Source organism: Dermochelys coriacea, chromosome 21 (genome assembly GCF_009764565.3).
Source record: "Dermochelys coriacea isolate rDerCor1 chromosome 21, rDerCor1.pri.v4, whole genome shotgun sequence".
NCBI lineage: Eukaryota > Metazoa > Chordata > Testudines > Dermochelyidae > Dermochelys > Dermochelys coriacea.
Window position 1 is genome coordinate 2,593,396 of NC_050088.1, and position 18,475 is coordinate 2,611,870.

Consider the following 18,475-nt stretch of genomic DNA (forward strand, 5'->3'; position numbering starts at 1 on the left):
TCCCTGCTAGGAGGAAAATGAAAATGAACTGGCTATAAATAAACTGCCATATCCTGCACGTGATACCTGCTGAGAATATTGACAAGGGGGCTTGTTTTGCGGGAGAATGGTGAAGAGAACAGAGTGAAGCACACGGCATGGCTCTCTCAGCGATGCTGGTGAAATGCTTTAGTTTTTGTTGCATCTAAATTTCAGAGCAATAAATGGCTCTGCACAAGCAACCCAAAAGATGCAGGTTTTTCCTCTCTCTGATATCTGACATTCTGAAATCTTAAGCATTGGGGAGATACATCCCTCCTTGTTTCATGCTACTAAGTAAGGATGGGCAGTTAGCACTGGATTTTAAAATGGGGGTGTGCAGTGCTGTACAGTAGGATCAGGTACAGAGCTGTACTCTCCACAGCACAGAGATCATTAAAAACCGAATGAACGGCCCGTCCCTCCCCACAGAAATAAAAACACCATGAGGGGGTGTAAATCAGTACAGTGTCAGGAGGCAATGGAGTTTCACTGCTTGGTCTGGATTCCACAGCTGGTGTAAATGTGGCCCTTACTGGGGGAAAAAGCATGCGACAAGAAACACTCACATACAAGGTGTGCAATCAAATAATTAAATGAGCCTCAGTGGTGGTGAAAGGTCGTGGTTGAGAACCCTATAGACGGACGCCCGTCAGGAACAGAATGGGTAGAGGCCACGCAGTCAGATTCCAGAGAACAATCATGACAGCATTGCAGTTATCAGAGTTAAAAGCAGCTGTTTGGAGAACGCTTTATGCAAAACCCCAGTCAAGAGGTACAAATGCTAAAAAGAGAGGCCCTTGAAACTGACGCTAGTTATCTCCCCTGTTTCAGCGCTGAGGCAAGGATGAATTTGCCTGTCATCCCTAGACATGCCCCTACAAAGTCACAAGAGCCAGGTGAGGGGTGGGAGATGCTTGCACAGCTCTAGCTTGTGCTGTATCTGTTCTGTATACAAGCCGAAGACGTCAGACTTCAGGGGTGGTTATGGACATTTAGGATGAAAAATCACCCCTGTGCAGAGGATCAGTAAAAGGTTTATGCACCAGTCACACCCTATTTTATGGTCTTAAGCAGTACAGGGGGAATTTAACCCTATCTGCATTTCATTTCCTTTGAATTGTCTTCTGATTTTTGACCCTGGAGCAATGTGAAAGTCTCCTTGTGCTGTTCGGTGATGGAGAGATCCCATTTTGTTCCTGTGAAGAATAAAACCTGGAGGCAGACAAGGTACCGGTCACCTCTACCTTCATTCTGCATCCCTAACCACAAAAACGCATTGCCCCCAGCCCTTGACTCATGAATTTAAACTATGGGGGAAAGGGAAGCTTTCCAAAATGACCTCGTTTATTATGAATTCATGAGGACTGTGTGTGTCTCCTTAACAGGCCATTTAATAGGGCCGTGGCAGGAAGTTTTATAAGTTAGGAAGTTTTACAAATTCTTTTTCAATTTTATATTTAATGTAGCCATTTTCCAAAATACCTTTCTGAAGAGGGTCCCCACCCCAGTTGAGTTTAGCTAGCCTGAGTAATTATTCCCAACATTTCATGAGTCTTGTGCTCAATATTTTTAGAAGGAAAGTGAGATTTCTGTGTATTTAAAAAATAGGAAACTTTTTTGTTTCTAAGTTTTGCATGAATTTGCAATACAAAATCCACACAAGGGTTTCTTGCATCTTTGCAAGAAAAAACGCAGGTTGTTATGCACATAGCAGCAAACATTTTGCAAGATCACTGGGCAAAAGAATCAGAGAGAGGATGGAAGAGGATAGGTTGATGGGGGAAAAGATGCAATGGGAGGGAGCAGGAATGATTTCAAAGCATTTAAACATTAGCCTTAAATTTACCCATGTGCGAAGGGCCAGCACAATGCTTATGCACCTCGTGAATGTTGAAGGTTATGCAGGTCTTCAGGAGCGCTCTGGCTTTGTGCTGGCTCTCTGAGAAGAGGTGAATTTCACTCTCATCAATCTGCTGCATCAGCAAAACAAAGAAAAAATACCCCTTTGTACAGAACTATTGTTTTTTTTAGTCCCAGGATGCTATGCAGGGTAGTGCAGATGATGAATGAAAGATGTTGGCACAACACAACTTGATTTTATGGTTCAGGTGGATCAGGATAGAATATTTCTTTACAACAGGTTATGTAATTACTAGGCTTCACAGCCTTACATGAAGTTAAAGTTCTCAAGTTCAGGATGCATGTGTCACAACCTCTGCACAGCCCAAGGTTAGCATTGGCTTGCTGAACTTTACAGGAGTCAGGAGCTTTATTTATTAAGCAGCTTGAAATTTGCTCTAAGTCATTTCTGTCCTCAGTAACTTTCCCTCTCTGTTCTGTTCCAGCCTTGCCCACATTACTGTGAAGGCAGGACAACTTTGCCTCCTTTTTCACCAGGTTTCCCAGCTGGCTCTGCAGATTTTCAAGCTTCAACTCTGATAGACTGTGAGGTAAAGGAACACGGCCTAATGCATACCGCATAATAGAAGATTCTGTGGTTTTCAGACACTGCTGCTTCATTTCCCCATTACTTTTTCAGACGAGTCTGACTCATAAAAATTTCAGTGAACTGAGCTGCCCAATAAATTCATGAAGCTGCAGGATTTAGACTTTGGCTGGAAGCATTCCACTGGTGCATTCTTAATCATTCTATTATTTGCATGTGAGAAAAATCTGTCTTAGATTAGTGATGTTCATGGCTCATTTAAATTGATTTTAAGAAAGCCCGCATTGCATGTTCAATTACAGGAATGCTGATAGAACTCAAGGTCTCATAGTGATGATTGGTTTCATGTGCAAGTCCGGCAGAGGCTGCACCAGTTACTTCCAACACAACTCTGCCAAGACGTCTCAATCTTGACCAACCATACCCTGCTGTTGTTCTAATTCAGGACCCGCAACCCCACTGTAATGATATATTCACTTGATATATATTATCCGGCTACTAGATGCCACTGTATGCTATACAGAATTCCAGACAGGGCATGGCTCCTGGTAAACAAAATTAGATCAAGCTGGATCTTGAGCTGTGGGGGAAGCCTGCTGGTTTGTGTTTGCTGGAGTTGTTGTTGTTTTGTACAGTAAACACCTCTTGTTTAAGAAGGCTTGTGATTCCATGGTTCCATATAGTACAATACCCACAGCTCTGTTAATATACCTCAGTTCTGACTTACATGCATCATATCATGTTATTCTAATCTGCACCCATCCACCCAAACCACAGTTCTGGCTGTGCATTAAATCCTATTGTGCGGCTCCCACGCAGCTCTGTCCAGTTATGACCTGCATCATCCCCTGTTGTTCCTACACTGCCATCCAAAGCCTCATCCTCACTCCAGTTCTGCCAAGGTACCTCTACGCTGTCCCCCAGCATTCTCTGCTATTGCATTGCTGGGCATCTCTTCTCTTGAGAAGTGGCGGCCTGCCCTGCCAGGCCACTCAGTGGAACTGGTTAACTTTTCAGACACACAACGGACATTAGCTGTGCTATTTAGCTTTTCATAGTATTTGTCATTCTTAGCTAAAGATGCTCCCAATCCAGCACGTTTCCTGAAAGCTGCAGCTAACTTAGTTTTTTCCAGCAAATCTCAAATGATGATGAATCTTGCTGCCTTGACCCACTTTCATTACTTACTTTCATGAATATGTAATTTAGCACAGCATACTTGCTGCTTCCTTATGTCTGATTCGTGCTGGCCAATGTGACCTGCAAAAATGAGCCCCCAAATCCCCAGCAATACTTTTATTGCAGATGAGACATTTCTGTGCTGAAGCCAATGGGAATGAGGGCAGAATTAGCCCCTTAGGATAGTTGTCAGGACGTAGATTTGGGTCCTGACTCTGCTCTTATCCTGTTTCACATCGGTGTTCCTTCACAGAGCACGTGGGATCAGAATCATGTGCATAGTTTCCAGTAAACGAATCACTTGATTTTTAACTATGGTCCCCGTTTCTTTGCTGTCATTTTCTAAGTTAATTTTCTGTTCTCCTCCCTGATCTCAACTGCATGCAACTGAGGTTTTTGACATGATCTTTGCCTGAATCTTGGTTTAAATTAGTAGAGAAACAGACTGCTAGATAGAGGGGGAGGGAGCTGGCAAACAGGTGGAAGGAGACAGATTGAAATAAATTTTAAAAACCAGCTCCCTTTAACTAAATCTGAACCCTTCTCTAAAAGAATGTTTCCTGAGAGTGACATGGGGGATATGATGCTGATAGATAGAAATAGTGATGGGTTAAGGAGCTTCCTAATCCATATGACACAGGCAGGTTTTCAGTGAATCATTCTGTGATGTTCTAGCCACAATCCCCCTGAGCTGCACAGTGTGATGGGTTTCATGGACTGCTGCCCACTGAGCTAAGGGAATCCTAACTCATTTGGTCTGTAGCCAACATTAGATATGACCCAGCCTCTCAGGGGAGAACAAAATACATTACCAGGGTGTAAAAACGTGATAAAGCAGAGTGTGCAATGACTCAGGGTCCCTGTTAATTAGAATTTGAAGGCCTAAATAACACAAGTGACAGTGAACAGGAGCAAACGACGACACCACTTTGATTAATAGTGTTGGGAACGTTATTTGGCCTTGCAGATTTCATGGCAGCTGAGGTGCAGAATGTGTCATGTCAGGGGTGCCCTGACTTTTCCGTAGGATGGGCCACATTTTAATAGAGCAATGCAGGCCAAATTCTGCTCCCTGTCCTACCAGTGCAAACATAGCAACTACCACTTGCTTCAGTGAATTTACTCCCTGTTTACACCAGGTAACTGACATCAGAATGCGTACCCTTTGTCTGATAGACATCACTCCTCCCAGTCATGATTGCATAACAACACTGCAGCAATTCCAAAAATTGCTGTCATGAGAAAAGCATTTAATATATGTTCATCTTCTTTTAATGCAGTTTAGCAGCTGGAAACAAAAAGGCAGAGCCAACACCTCCCCCATGGGACCAGCCAGCTCTCTACAGACCCCCAACGGTCAATAGCGCATGAGTTGGGAACCGCCATATTATGGCGCATCGCTCTTCCAGATGCAGGTGAGCAATTGGCTTGCTTGATGAACCACAGAAAGTTTGCACTCAGCCTTGTAAGGCTGGCAAAGAGTGGGTTCTAGTTGAGATAAACTTAGTACAGCTCCTCTTGGTTCAGCCAAAGGTGGAGGGATTTTTTTCATCCCTTCTTTACCTTTTCTTCTCCCCCATCCTCCTTTGGCCTTTCTTTATTCAAATACTGGGAACAGGTCACTTTCACCCTCTTTTACATGTGGTCAACCTCCTAGAGGTAGGGTCCCTAAGGAAGGGTTAAATCTATCACAGCTCATGTCATCAGCCCTTATTAACACCTGTATCAAATTTAAAATAATTAGCATTTTATGTTGCATGCCCTAAACAGGGACATGGAAGGGATCATAGGCTGTGAGCAGAGCCATATGCTCCTGTGATTAATACTGAGACCTGGAGCACAGAAAGCATTAGAGCAGAAAATGTGCTGGTTGCAAAGGCAGCATGATCTCCTGCGTGCCTTAAATGGTGTTTTTCTTATATAAGAGAGCCACGGTGAAGCCACAACGTGTCTGTGTATTCTCATACATGCAGCACGTGTTACAAAAGCACATGGGCAATCAGTGCAGGGCCTTGGAGGGGAGGGCTGGTGTAACCCACCCTAGGAGAGTCTCTGTTCCTGTCTAGTGGTGGGTCCATGAGTAGATAAGAGTCTACTACAGCAACCTGTTAAAGATGTACTCCTTTACCTGGAGCAGTAGAGACTCAAGCCTTTAAAGCATTGACAATCCCAGGATTATTATTTATATTGCAACCGCACCGAAAGGCACCAACTGAACTAGCAGCCCCTTGAGCTAGGTGTCAGGGACTGGGGCCTGAGTGGCTGAGCCCAGCAGGTAGAGCAGGAGCAAGACCCAGTCGTCAGAGCAGGGGTCAGGCCTACTAGTTAGAATAGGCACCGACAGCCGGGAATTGGAGCCCAGCACCAGATTCAGATGCCCGAGCCAAAGGGCACAGCTTCAGTCAGGAGCCAGGATCAGAACCGGAGTCAGAGGCTAGATACCAGAGGCAGGGTCAGAGCCGAAGCTCAGAGCCAGGTTACCTGGAATAAGGAAAGGCAGGAGCAGGGCTGGAACAAGCAGGTCCAAGAGCTATTGCAGCCGGGGGCAAACGCTTTGAGCGGTCAGCATTCTGCTGCCGGTTTCAAGAGCAGGTCTGTTGATCCCCTCAGCCAATCGGGGCAGTCTGTTGGCTAATCTGGGGCCCAGCTGTGCTCAGTAGGGTGTCTGAGGGGTTAAGTTAGCAGGCCAGTAGGCTTGCTGCGGGTCCTTGCTCCTGACAGGTACACACAGAGAGAGACAATCCTTGCCCCAAAGAGCTTAGACTCGAAGTAGCCACAATAGAGGGGAAATAAAGAGAGGACGTGACCTGCCCAAGGGCACAGAGCCAAGAATACAACCCTAGGCACCTTTTACCCTTATTCGCTAGCCAGTCTGCTGGACCACTTCGCCAAATGCTGGATCGAGCCCTGCTGACCACTCATGGAGGACGTTATATCTACAACTTTAATGCCAGGCTCTGGAGGCAGGCTCCAGAACAGTATATTTACCGGCAATCCCGATAGGGCAGAATGAAATCCGGAAAATAGATCAGAGAACAGCATCCCTGGGAAGGATGAAGGTTGAGCTGATTTGGGAAGGTCCTTGTAGTCACAGAGGAGTGTGTGTTGGGGAGGGTAGGGGACACATGCCTACATAATAAGCTAGTTTGAACAACCTGCCTGAACTTGCCCTGCATCAGTGAAACGGAAAGAACCCTTGTAAAGGCTCTGCGGCCATCAGAGGACAGCAGCTTTTCCTCTAGGTCACGGTGGCTCTGTTGGCAGCTAGTTTCTGCTGATAACACAGAGCAAGTGGCATTTGTGGTATGGGACTGGGGTAAAACAGACCCAGTGGAATGTGTGGGAGAGGGAGAAAAGCCAAAATCTTTGTAAGCACAAACATGGCAAGCATTTGGTTTGAAGGACAGAGATGAGGGGACTGGGATCAAATTTTCTGCAATAGCTAAAGAACATCACCTTCCTGGATCAATGTTTGGTTGGGACTAGTACAGGTTTAAATGTGAGCAGGGAAATGGATATTCTTGGAGACAGACTCGTTATTCCCTTACATCTCGGAATAACTGGAAATCTTTGGGCAATTTATTCCCCAAGATGCTGTCTAAAACAACAGAAGCAAGGAATGCGTGTGCTTATCTATTATTAAAAGACAAAGCAATATGTGTAGTGCTTACTGAACTACTCTTCAGTTTCCTGATGCAGCGAAGAGGACCATCAAAATTTGCTATGGGGATTTTCATGCTTAGGGGGGAAAAACACAAAAAACAAAATTAAAACCCCATTGCCTCCACCTTTATTATGGTAAAATATCATATTGTCTGCCAACATTTATGATGCAATCCATCTGCAAATAATATGGTTTTCCCACTAGTGACATGTACAGGATTTAGTTTCTTAGGAATGGGCCTGGAGTCTTTACAAATCTCCCACATCACCGATAAAGATAAATGAAAGAGAGAAAGGTAATTTCCCCACTCTCGGTAAAGGACCATTATTTACGGGTCCTTAGAAAAGCCTGGTCTGTCTGAGAAAGTTACAGAGCTGATGACAAAAATCTTCAGAAATCAACCCGGCTCTTAATCAGAAGGAATCCTATTTCCCAGCTCTACACTTGGGAGGAAGGGAGTTCCCTCTGCAATGGTCTGATTCTGCTCCTTTTCAAAAGGCAACAGAAACCGTTACAGCTCGACATGGCAGTCAAGATGTTTTATTTCAGTGCAACCAGGTACTGGCTGACAAATGCTTGAAGCCCTCTGTTGATCCACAGAGCCAATACTGCTCAGACCGGGATAGGGTAAGCTTTTTCTACAACAATGTAGCCATTCCAGATCTAGGAGGACTACAGGGGAGTTCTACGGCCTATTCAGTTCTAGTCCCCTTAGTTGAGGGGCCACTGAGTATCCAGGAGAAACCACCTAATAGAATCCCCCACACTCAGTTCCCATAGGACTCAGCAACCAGCAGGCCCTACTAGCAGCATCAGATTTCAAACCATTAACTGAGCACACAGGGAGACTGCACTTCCTTGGGCCATCCAGTTCCCTTCTGATGGGGATTCGAAAGACTTGCATAGGACGGGACATAGTAGAGTCCAAATCCTGACCAGAAAATGAACCCTCCTCAGTAAGTCTTTACACAGGACAGTGGCACCTCCCGGCAGCGTGGTGTGCCCTGGTGATAATTGCTGTCGGTGCAGCTCAGTGATAGAATTTGGCTGAGGTTTGCTGCACCGTCATATTGTGCCAAAAAACAAAACAACAAAAACCAATAAAAAACCAAAATGAAGAACCAACCTCAGCAAACTATTTCCCCCTCTTTGGGTAAATTCACCTCATGTGCAGAGCTGTATGGCACCCCGAGGAGCCAGCCCTTAGCACAGGGGAAAATATCTCCCAGTGGTGCCTGTCCATAACCAATTGACGTTAATGAGACTCCTTCGGGTAAGCATTTGCAGGATCAGAGCCCCCGGTTGTGAAATGATTTGGGATCTGTTGGGATGAAGAAACCTGCACTCTCCATTTCTCCTGTTCCTGAATGTGGGTTTCCAGCGAGAGCACAGAGAGACTCCAAGTGTTTGCTGAGCAGGTTTAGAAATTACCACTGCAGCAGCAACTGTAGAGCTATTAGTTTACAGTCAGTCAGCATCAGCTGATTAATCTCTGGGCAGTTATTGGCTGCTCATTTAAGTGACAAATTCTGCTTAGATATTATTCAGTTCTCCTCCAACCTTCCCATAATTAGGTTATTAAAATGGAGAGGGGAATGGAGAAGGGGTGTGACATGTTTCAGCCATAATAGGTTTGGATCTCTCCCCGATGGACAAAATAATAGAAAAAAAGCTATTCAGATCAGGACAATGAAATTCATGAGAAAAATGGCCCCTTGAAATCCTGCTCAGTTTTGGTAGAAGGCTAATTTGGAGAACAGATGCAATGGGAGGGAAAGCAGCATGAAATCTTGTGGGCTTGCATTTGAAATATCTTTCTGGTGGAGTCACAACAAAGCTTCTTTACTCATTTATTAATCAATCTTCCACAAAACTCACAGTGTAGGGTGCACCCAGTGTCACTCACAGCTGCCTCCCTCCCCCTGGACTCATCAAGGCGTCTGAGCACAAGACTGTCTCTCTATTTGAGGCACTTCTCTGGACCCCATTTCCATAGTATTTGAGGGTTCAAAATTGTTTAATGTATTTATCTTCAGCCCCTGAGGCTGAGCTCTTATTCCTATTTTACAAATGTGGAACTGAGGCACAGAGAAGCCTAGTGACATGCCCAAGATCAAACAAGATTCTCAACAGCTGTAAACTGGCATAGCTCCACTGAAATCAGATGAGAATCTGGCCCACCATCGAGACATTCCCCGCCACCCCCAGTGCCCACCTACTGGACAAGCCCCGAGATGCACAGAAATCTATCGAAGCAGAGGCTACACATAGATAAGTAACAAACAAACAACGCCTCTCTCAACCAAACAGATACAGCAGGAGTAGTCAATTATTTTTTTTGTCAGGGTCTAATTTTTTGGGTCAAGGTATAGGCAAGGTCCAGACTCCAGAGAAAATACAAAAATAATAATGATAATAAGTAAATAAAAGATTTCAGAGTCAGTTCAAAAGTGTCTGGCAGTTTAGATTTGGCTCACGGCCTGCCTATGCCTAACCCGGAGATACATTGTCATTATGCCTCCCTCCGCTACAATCCCTTGTTAATTCATTGGAAACACAAAAATACTCCCCAAAGCATTAGATCTTCCACCAATGTCCCTGCAGCTTTATGAGCTCAGGTGGCAGAGTGCAGTAATATTTTACAGTGAGTTTGCAGGTGGCTGTGAGGTCTTGGCTTTCTTTCTCTGGATGTACTGTTCGCAGGCATTATGGGGTGCCTGCAGGGATGTTGCCACAGTCTGAATGAATCCACCACACTTTCTGGCTGAGAGCGCTGTGAGAAAGCTAGCTAGACCCATAGACAGCTGCCGCTAAGACTGAATGGGAAACTTGCAGCCCGGACAAGTCCTGAATGGAAAACATGCAGCTGCCATTAACAGTGAATGGGAAACCTGTAGGTCCTGCTAATGCTGAATAAAAAATCCAACATCATGGTGAAATCACAGCCCACTAGGTGGCGTCTCCGAGAAACAATCATACCCTGCATCTGTCTTACATATTGATAAACTCCCTGTCCATGCTGACACCTCCCCATTCACAGACTGCTCGTTTAAGCTGCCCTTGGTAAGCAAAATCACCAATAGTTGACGCAGGTCTCTGCAGAGACGGCGAGAGAGATACTGGTGCATCTGCTTCCCCTGGAGAAGCGGTAACTTGAATGCTTCAGTTTTGCTCTTGCAAGTGTTCAGTTGTGGTTGATCGGATCCTTTAGATCCTTCTTTGATTTATCAGCAGGGAGAAGCAGAGGAAAATTGAGTCAGGAATGTTAGTGAGATTTGAAGGATGAAGCGGTGTGTAAATAAAACTCTGGCTGCTATATCTCCAGCAAGGACAATGCACACAACAAGAGTCAAAGATGAACGTGTTCTCCTTGTAAAATGAAATGTGCCCTCTTTGTGGGAGCATGTATGTGGCAGACAGAGCTAACTAGCACTGCTAGAATTTGGGATACAGTGTTCTTCAACTAAGGCATCAAAGAGACAGAGGTAATCGCTGGGTGTCAAGGGAGAAGGAAGGAAAAGTGCCCAGATATAACGGTGATGGACATCAATATTAGAACCTAGGTAAGAAGAGGCATCCAAGGGCATATTTAGGATCTTGGGTGATAAAGGGTAAGAATGTCCCGCTAGGCCTGAACCCCTGGCAGTATAACAGGAGCACAGGTTTACCACTAGGCACCGGTCCTCTGGTACCCGTCTTGCCGAGCAGTGGTTAGGGCACGGTGAATATTACAGAACTTTGTGGGCAGCAACTTCAGCCCTCACGGCTTTGAGACTGGACCTGCGCCGAGCTCCCTGAGTTAGTGCAACACTGACCTGGCCTGAGCCTGGCAGGCTCCCCCGGTGCCGTTCTCACTGCTTCATCTGGGTGATTGCCACTGCCGAAAGGAGGAACTGCTTGTCTTTCTCAGGGTGCTGCCCAGTGGTCCTGCAGCACAGATTACTATATGCAAATAGTGCACACCACCTCCCAACAGCAGCGGGAGAGAGTCTGGATTTCACTGCTTTGCTGTGGCCTTTGTTTGCCTGAGTCTCTTCGCCCAGTTTAATTTTCCTTCTCTGTTCGTCTTGCGTGCCCAGAGCCCTTTCCTTTACCCTCCTGCCTAGCTCCCTATTCGGCCAGTTTAACCTCTGACACCTACCAGGATCATCAGTTTGCAGAATATAGTGCTGTGTGCGTCTTTAGAAGATTACCAGCCTTAAACTTTCGGAGAGCCCCTGCAAGAGAAAACCATTCAATCAATGTAAATCAGTCCTGCTTGATCTTTGTGCTCCTGCAAGTTAGCTTACATCTTCACTGGCTTTCTCCCTTTGCCTCCATCTTCAGCAGCTTTGTTTTGTGTGGTGTTTGCAGCAGTCAGAAAGGAACTCTGGTGAGCAGAGGGGGTGAGAAAATTACTGAAGCTTCCTTCAGAACGCCCTCCGGAGTCAGCTCCCAGATGTGTTGGCTAGGCATGTGATTTCGGGCTCAGCAGGCCCTTGTGCCAATTTGAATGGCAGCCTGGCTGAGCTGAGGGCAAGAAGGCATCCAAGCTTTCAGGAAGCCAACTCAGTGATTTAATTGCATTGTTCATTTGCAGAGGGAGGGGGAAAAAAAGAAATCCCATTGCACAGTCCACAGCACAAGGGCTAATTAGAATAATGGTTGGTGAAGTGTGGTTGCAAACTTCAGTAAATCTGTTTACAGTCAATCTCCCTGGCATCTGAGCTTCGCTTAAAAAGGGCTTCCTTGGGTTTCTTATTAGTCGTGTGCTGCCTGGGGGCAAAAATGCAGAAGCCCTCCCGAGTTGCCGTGACAGGGTAAAGATACAAGGACTAGAGCTCCGGGCTTACGTGGATGTAGATCTGCAATAAAAAAGCCTCCGTCTCCAACGGTGAAGTTTTCTCTTGGGGACCAAGCGGGTAGAAAAATTCTGACCGAAAAGAAAAACCCTTTTTTGATTTTTTTTCTGTTGTCCTACCAGCAAATGACCCAATAATTAGCTAAAGCTGTCAACAAAGGGGGAGAGTTCAAATGCTTTCTCCTTTCTTGTCCATTGTGGAGCACACACACACAGTGCTCAATAGATAATTAATGACTAATTAATAAATAAATAGTAATAATAACTCCCACTAATAACTCCCAGTGAAACAAAACACATGCTGGATCAGTATCACCGACAAGTCATGTTTTGAAACAATGTAGACGGCTTTTGGGAAGAGAGGTCTGTGTCTGTTGCAAAGGCAACCTGGGGAATGTTTTCAAAAGCAGCTGAGGAATTCAAGAGTGAAAATCACTCTTGCTCCTCAGTTCTTTAGGTTTGTTGAAAAGCTCCTCCGCTGCAGCGCTTAAATGTATGTGTATGGGTAGCATTTAGATAGCACCTACAGGCTCCCACTGAGATAAGGGTTATGAAAACATAATAAGAGACATTCCATGCCCCACAGAGCATATACAGGTTAAGACGACAGACAGACAAAGGGAATATCATTATTCTTATTTGACAGAAGGGAACTGTGGCACAGAGAAGTTAAGTGATTTGCCCAGGTCACACAGGGCGTCTTTGGCAGAACTGGGAATTGGCTCACATCACCAAAGCCCAAGGCCAGTGCCTTAGCTCCAAGACTACCCTTCCTTTCTAAATGGCCCACATCAGTGACAGACTTTACTTCACTGAGGGCCTGATCTTGAAAGTTGCTGTGGCCTCTGAACGCCCAAGAGTCACTGGAAGTTGAGGGAGCTGGCAGCACATAGCAGGATGTGTGTTGTGACCTGTAGCTGTTCCTGCTGGACACTGGGTATGTTTTGCTAGCAACTCCAGTGGCAGAACAACTAGGCTCCTAAAAAGCACTGGGAGCATACCATTTTCTGCATTTGCTCCAAAACTACTGAGTGAATGCTAGACACCTTAATGGTTCTCCATGTATTATGGGAGATAGTAGGCTTCAGAGGCTGGAGGAATGGAGCCAAATTTGCTCCCATTTACAGTGGGATAAATCTAGAGTGATCCCACCCATTTCAAAAGACTTTCAAAAGATGCGAGCATAAAGTGGAGCAGAATTTGCCTCATTACTGCAGTGGAGCCTGGAAAATAGAAGATGCACTCAAAATGCATAACATTTATGTCTGTTTATTCCTATCCATTTAGAATATACCTCTCTGCTGCGGCATGATTAGTGTTGCTGTCTCCTATTTAACAGATGAAATGTTGTGTGTATGTTGAATGGTCCCGTCAAATTGTACATCATTGAGCAAAATGACAATGTATTTGTTCCAGTTGTTAAAGGAAGTTTAGGATTTAAATTCATTGGGGGGGGGGGGAGTGTGTAGATGGGGGGAGGGCAGGGAGGAGTGCCAGTGTGGAACACCACCAACGGTATAAACAGTTTCCCTATGTATCTCATTAGAGAGCAATAACTATCTTTTCCTGCACGAATACAACATAAAATAAACAGACTGGTGATTTCAGCCAGGGGTATGAGACTCAGTTATGAATGTTGTTAAAAAATCATGGCTCTCGTAATTTCCTCGCCCTTCCCTACTCATTCCAGTTAGCGCTTGGCATCTGCTAACACATAAACCCCTAAGCTATTCCGGAATATAAAGCAGCGAGGAACATCTGGTCAGTGGAGGACCTGGTCACTCAAATGAGCTGTGAATAATACAGCATGTGCAATGCTATGAACAGACGATCGTCACCAGTCCAGTGGAAAACAGCACGGTCCTGAGCCCTTGCACAAGGAAGTGTCAGGACTGCATCTTCTGTGTGCACTGAAGAGGTGAGAGGAAGAGCTGGGTTTAGGAAATCAGTGAATGTGTTCCAACCTCACCATTGGGATTTGGTTAGACTTTTCCATTCAGAAGATTTTTTTTTAGAAAAACGTGGTTTTCATCCACACAGACTCGTCTGCATTTTGAGTAGCATTTTCTGGTGTTTGCTGACAAGAACAAACACTGAAAAGTTTCAGTCAAAAACAGGAAAAGTTTGGTTTTCAAGTTTTTGATAAAAATCCAAACCTTTTGAAGAAAAATGGAGATCACACAAAACCTCTCTTTTTTATCAACACTTTTACCAGGAACAACAAAAAAACAAAAACCTAGCTGCACTCACCATATAGAATTTGCCATATAACTCATTTTCACTCCCAATCAACACAATAATCCCTTCCTGCCCCCTTTTGGAAGAATTACTATGCAGGTAAAATATTCTTTGTGTTTAATTAAATAATTAAAATATTTGAGATTGATGTTCAAGAACATGCGCATTCAGAATATGTGGCAAGGAAAGTAGCTGCGCATTATTTTTCCAGCTAATTATATTTCGATCTCTGTGGTACGGAGGGGGGAAAAAAGTAAATGTATTCAGGAAGATCTTAATGTTATTACAGACCTTCATTACAAGTGGAAATCTTAGGGCCCATGGGTAACATATTGATTCTGGTGGACATTAAAGTTTTTATTCGATGCTTAAGCAAAATCTAATCTGACTTCAGATTTTGCAAAATATTTTAGGGTAATTAGACATGTTTGCGCTTTATTGATTCTTAAGATGAACACAAGCATGGGGGGAATTGCTAACGCTCTATCTTCAGAAAAACGAGGCTCCCTGCTTTTCTAAAGTTTGTGCAATTAAATCACCTTCTGCTAATGCAGTCATCATTATTCTGGATGGAAATGAACACAGAAAAAGCCAAGGGAGCTAAAAAATAATAACGATATTAAAAATGTTGCATTAGTGTTTGAATAACGATATGGTTTGCAGTACTCTTGTTGATCATTCCCACAGATCTTTGGAGATATGTCTCATCTGCGTGATAAAAACAAACAAAGAAGCCCAGAGCTGCGAAGCATGACGTGTGATGATCAAACAGTTTGGTGCACATCTGACCTTCCTTTTGTCTTACAGCCACTCTTAAATAGGAAGAACTTTGCAGCTGTACATGAGACCCCCATGAACCTACCATGTCATACCCTGTCCTGACACCGGACAGATTATCTTGGGGTTTTTATTTAAAAATAGGATTTCATGGCAAACCAGGGGACTGAAAGCACATTGCCTGTGCTGGCAAGTGGGATTTTTTTGAGCATCGTGCCAGTGCAGCTCAGTCAAACAAACAAGCATGCCTCTAAACCAACAACAACAAATCATGGCTCTGCTTTGAGATATGAGGCAACCTGAAGAGATTCAGTCAGAAAAGCACTTCAAAGGCATCAAGCTCAGTGTAACCATGTCCTCACACGCAGAGGGTGAAATCCGCACGAAGCCTTCCTGAAAGACGAAGCAGGACACAGCATCTCCGGCTGCTATCGCCATTGATTGCAAGCGCTAGAGCTTTGCAGTCTTTGCAAATAACCAAGATTTCCTCCTTGGAGTCTAACCAAGTGCGGGCGCACACCTGTTTTGTCTGTCCCAGGGAGCTCAGAGCTAGCGAGAGCCTCTGGACTGGCAGCCCTGGAAACTCAGCTCTTCTCTTATTGTCGGTGTGGCTGACAGTGAACCGAGCCTCTGGAAATCAGGCCATCGGTTACTCCAACATAGAGAACACTCTGCAGAGACAGACAGACCCAAAGGACATGAGCCCAAGGCATACAGACATGACTATTAGTGTGTGTATGGCGGTAGCACCTAGCAGCGCCAGTCATGGACCAGGACCTGTACGAACATAGACAGTCTCCGCCCCTCATCTGTGTTGACCTGCTGAGCAGGTAAAGGGAAACTATCTACAAGCACAAGGAGGTTTGACAGACCTTATCCCTTAGAGGGCAGCATAAAACGCATACATGTGCGTGCACACACATGCAATGGTAAACACACACAGCAGCACATTTTCATGAAAAAACTTGATTTTCCTGAAAAATTTGAAAATTTGAAGAATTTAGACCGACTAGCATGTGCACCCCTCACCCCTCTATCCCATCCACTTGCGGGCAGCATTGCACATGTGGTGCAGCCATCTACGGGTTGGCTGAGTGATTCTGAAATCCTAAGCCACCTGCCTGAGAAAGCCCCTCAGGGGGTCTCAATCCCAAAGAGTAAGCAACTGAATCAACTGGTTGGACACGGTGTTCCTGTGTATACAATATGTCGGGTGACGTCTTCTATGAAAGGTTCCAATGTCCCGAACTTGATGGTCATTATGGGATATGGATACAGACTGTGGTTATGAATCAGTGTATTTGTGTACATAGAATACTGTCCTCATGACCATACTACAATTTGAAATACACCTCACAGCAGGGAAAAGCTCTTCTCGAACCGGCTGTTTACACAAAACCAGACACAAATACCAACCCAGGAAAGGACAAATGATGGGCCATGATGGTTAATGGGAAGACACTGAGATGCCCCAAGAGAGAATCCCACTGCCCCAACCCCTTTTCTCTGAATAACCATGAATTACGATAGCGTGGGAGAAAGAAAAAACAAACACCTTTAAAACCTATTCAACGGGAAGGGATTTGCAGTGAAAGGTATCCACATGCAGCCTCTAAGAGGGAAGCTGTCTGTGAAAAACTGGATCCCCTCTCGGACAGGAGGCACACTAGGAAATTGTTCAGAGGCAAAGTGGAAATTTATCTCGTAGAGAGAGGTAAAGCTTGAAGTTGCGTCTTTATGTTTATTTGCTGTGTAACTTGTCTGTGCTAGCTTTTCCTCACTATTTCATGTGTGATTCAGTGATTTTTCTTCATTTCTTTTATTTTTACCCCAAAGCAGGTCTCTGTTGTGCAAACTGTGGGTACCAAAGGGAACTGATAACTGGGGACAGGTTTCACACCTTCGTGGGTGACCAACCAGAGGGGAATGGCCCAAGTATCTGGCAATTAAGAGCTCAGTGGGAGGACAGATTTGGGGTGACTTGAGATCAGAAGGGCTCTTGGGGACACCCTACGAGGAGTAAGGAGGCTGGCGGAAGGTAGGGTGAGACCTTTAATGCTTGTGGGCTGGCTCTGGGTGTCAGGATCTGAGCCAGAGCAGCATGGCATTAAGGCACCCAAAGTTATAAGATAGGCAGTGACAGAACCCCTTGCCAGTCTGGGTGACCCCAAAACATCACAGCCACTAGCTACATGCAAACTCCCTTGGTTCCTTTCCACAACAGGCATTAACCCAGGAGCAAATGCTATACTCAACAGTAAAACAACACTTCTATCTGAGCAGAGACAAACCCTCTGTTAGTATCATGGTTGATTTTTGATGTGTGTGTGTGGGGTCTATAGGGAGTGACAGATACATCCCCCTGCCCCCACAAAATAGTTCAATGCACCCTGTCCCTGAACATACAGGTTAGGATTCTCCTGGAGTCTCCAAGAATTAAAGATTAATCTTTAAGTAAAGATTATGTCATGTGATGAAACCTCCAGGAATACGTCCAACCAAAACTGGCAACCCTAATACACCCAGGCAGTACCGTGCACGTGCACTCATGTGCACATGCACCCATCCACGAGAAAGCAGAATTGCACACACACAAGCTAGGACATTACACATTGCTGTGTTGGTTCAGTCAGAGCATTATATAGCACACTATTTTCTTTCCAATTGATGGGAAGGAGAAAGCTGCAGCTACGCAGTGGAACTGGGGGTTAAGCCTGCTAAACCAGCAGGTCAGAAACATGTCCGCTTGTCTGCACTCTGTGCATCTGGAATCCTACCTGTCCTGAGCCTGTGTCTCTTATGTTCATCTTGCTCTAGCCAGGTGCGTTTCTCAAGTTTGATGACGACTCCGGGGGCTGTTTCCTTCAGTGAATGGTGTAAAACCTTGGTTTATTGTCATCTTAACAAGATTCATCCTGCACATGCCTGCCAAGAAAGGAAACACCAACATGAGCTTCATATTCATTTCCCCAGTACGCGTCTGAGCATAGAAATCATCCTTGAGCTTCTTCTGACCTACTAGCTTCCCCCAGCATATTTTTAAAAGACAGACTCTAGTGTGCTAAGCTCACCCAGAAAGTTGAATGCATCCGATAAAGTGAGCTGTAGCTCACGAAAGCTTATGCTCAAATAAATTTGTTAGTCTCTAAGGTGCCACAAGTCCTCCTGTTCTTTTTCCAGAAAGCTGTGACACTCTTTGCACTCGGTGCCCAGCCCTTTCAGGAATACAGTCGCAGCAGCAATCCATCGAGGTTTGTACAGTCAGAACACAGAGACGTTCCCAGTAAAGCAGCAATACAGGATATGTGGA

The 18,475-nt window shown here is 45.0% G+C and overlaps 1 protein-coding gene across 1 annotated transcript in view; it reads right to left on the reverse strand.

Annotated features, from left to right (window-relative positions):
- CTTNBP2NL (CTTNBP2 N-terminal like) overlaps positions 1-18,475 on the reverse strand; it is a 190,147-nt gene that overhangs the window by 116,522 nt on the left and 55,150 nt on the right. Inside the window, exon 3 of the mRNA XM_043500622.1 lies at positions 17,943-18,090. Within this exon, the coding sequence (XP_043356557.1) occupies positions 17,943-17,972 (30 nt within the window). The 5' untranslated portion in view covers positions 17,973-18,090. The remainder of the gene's footprint in view (positions 1-17,942; positions 18,091-18,475) is intronic.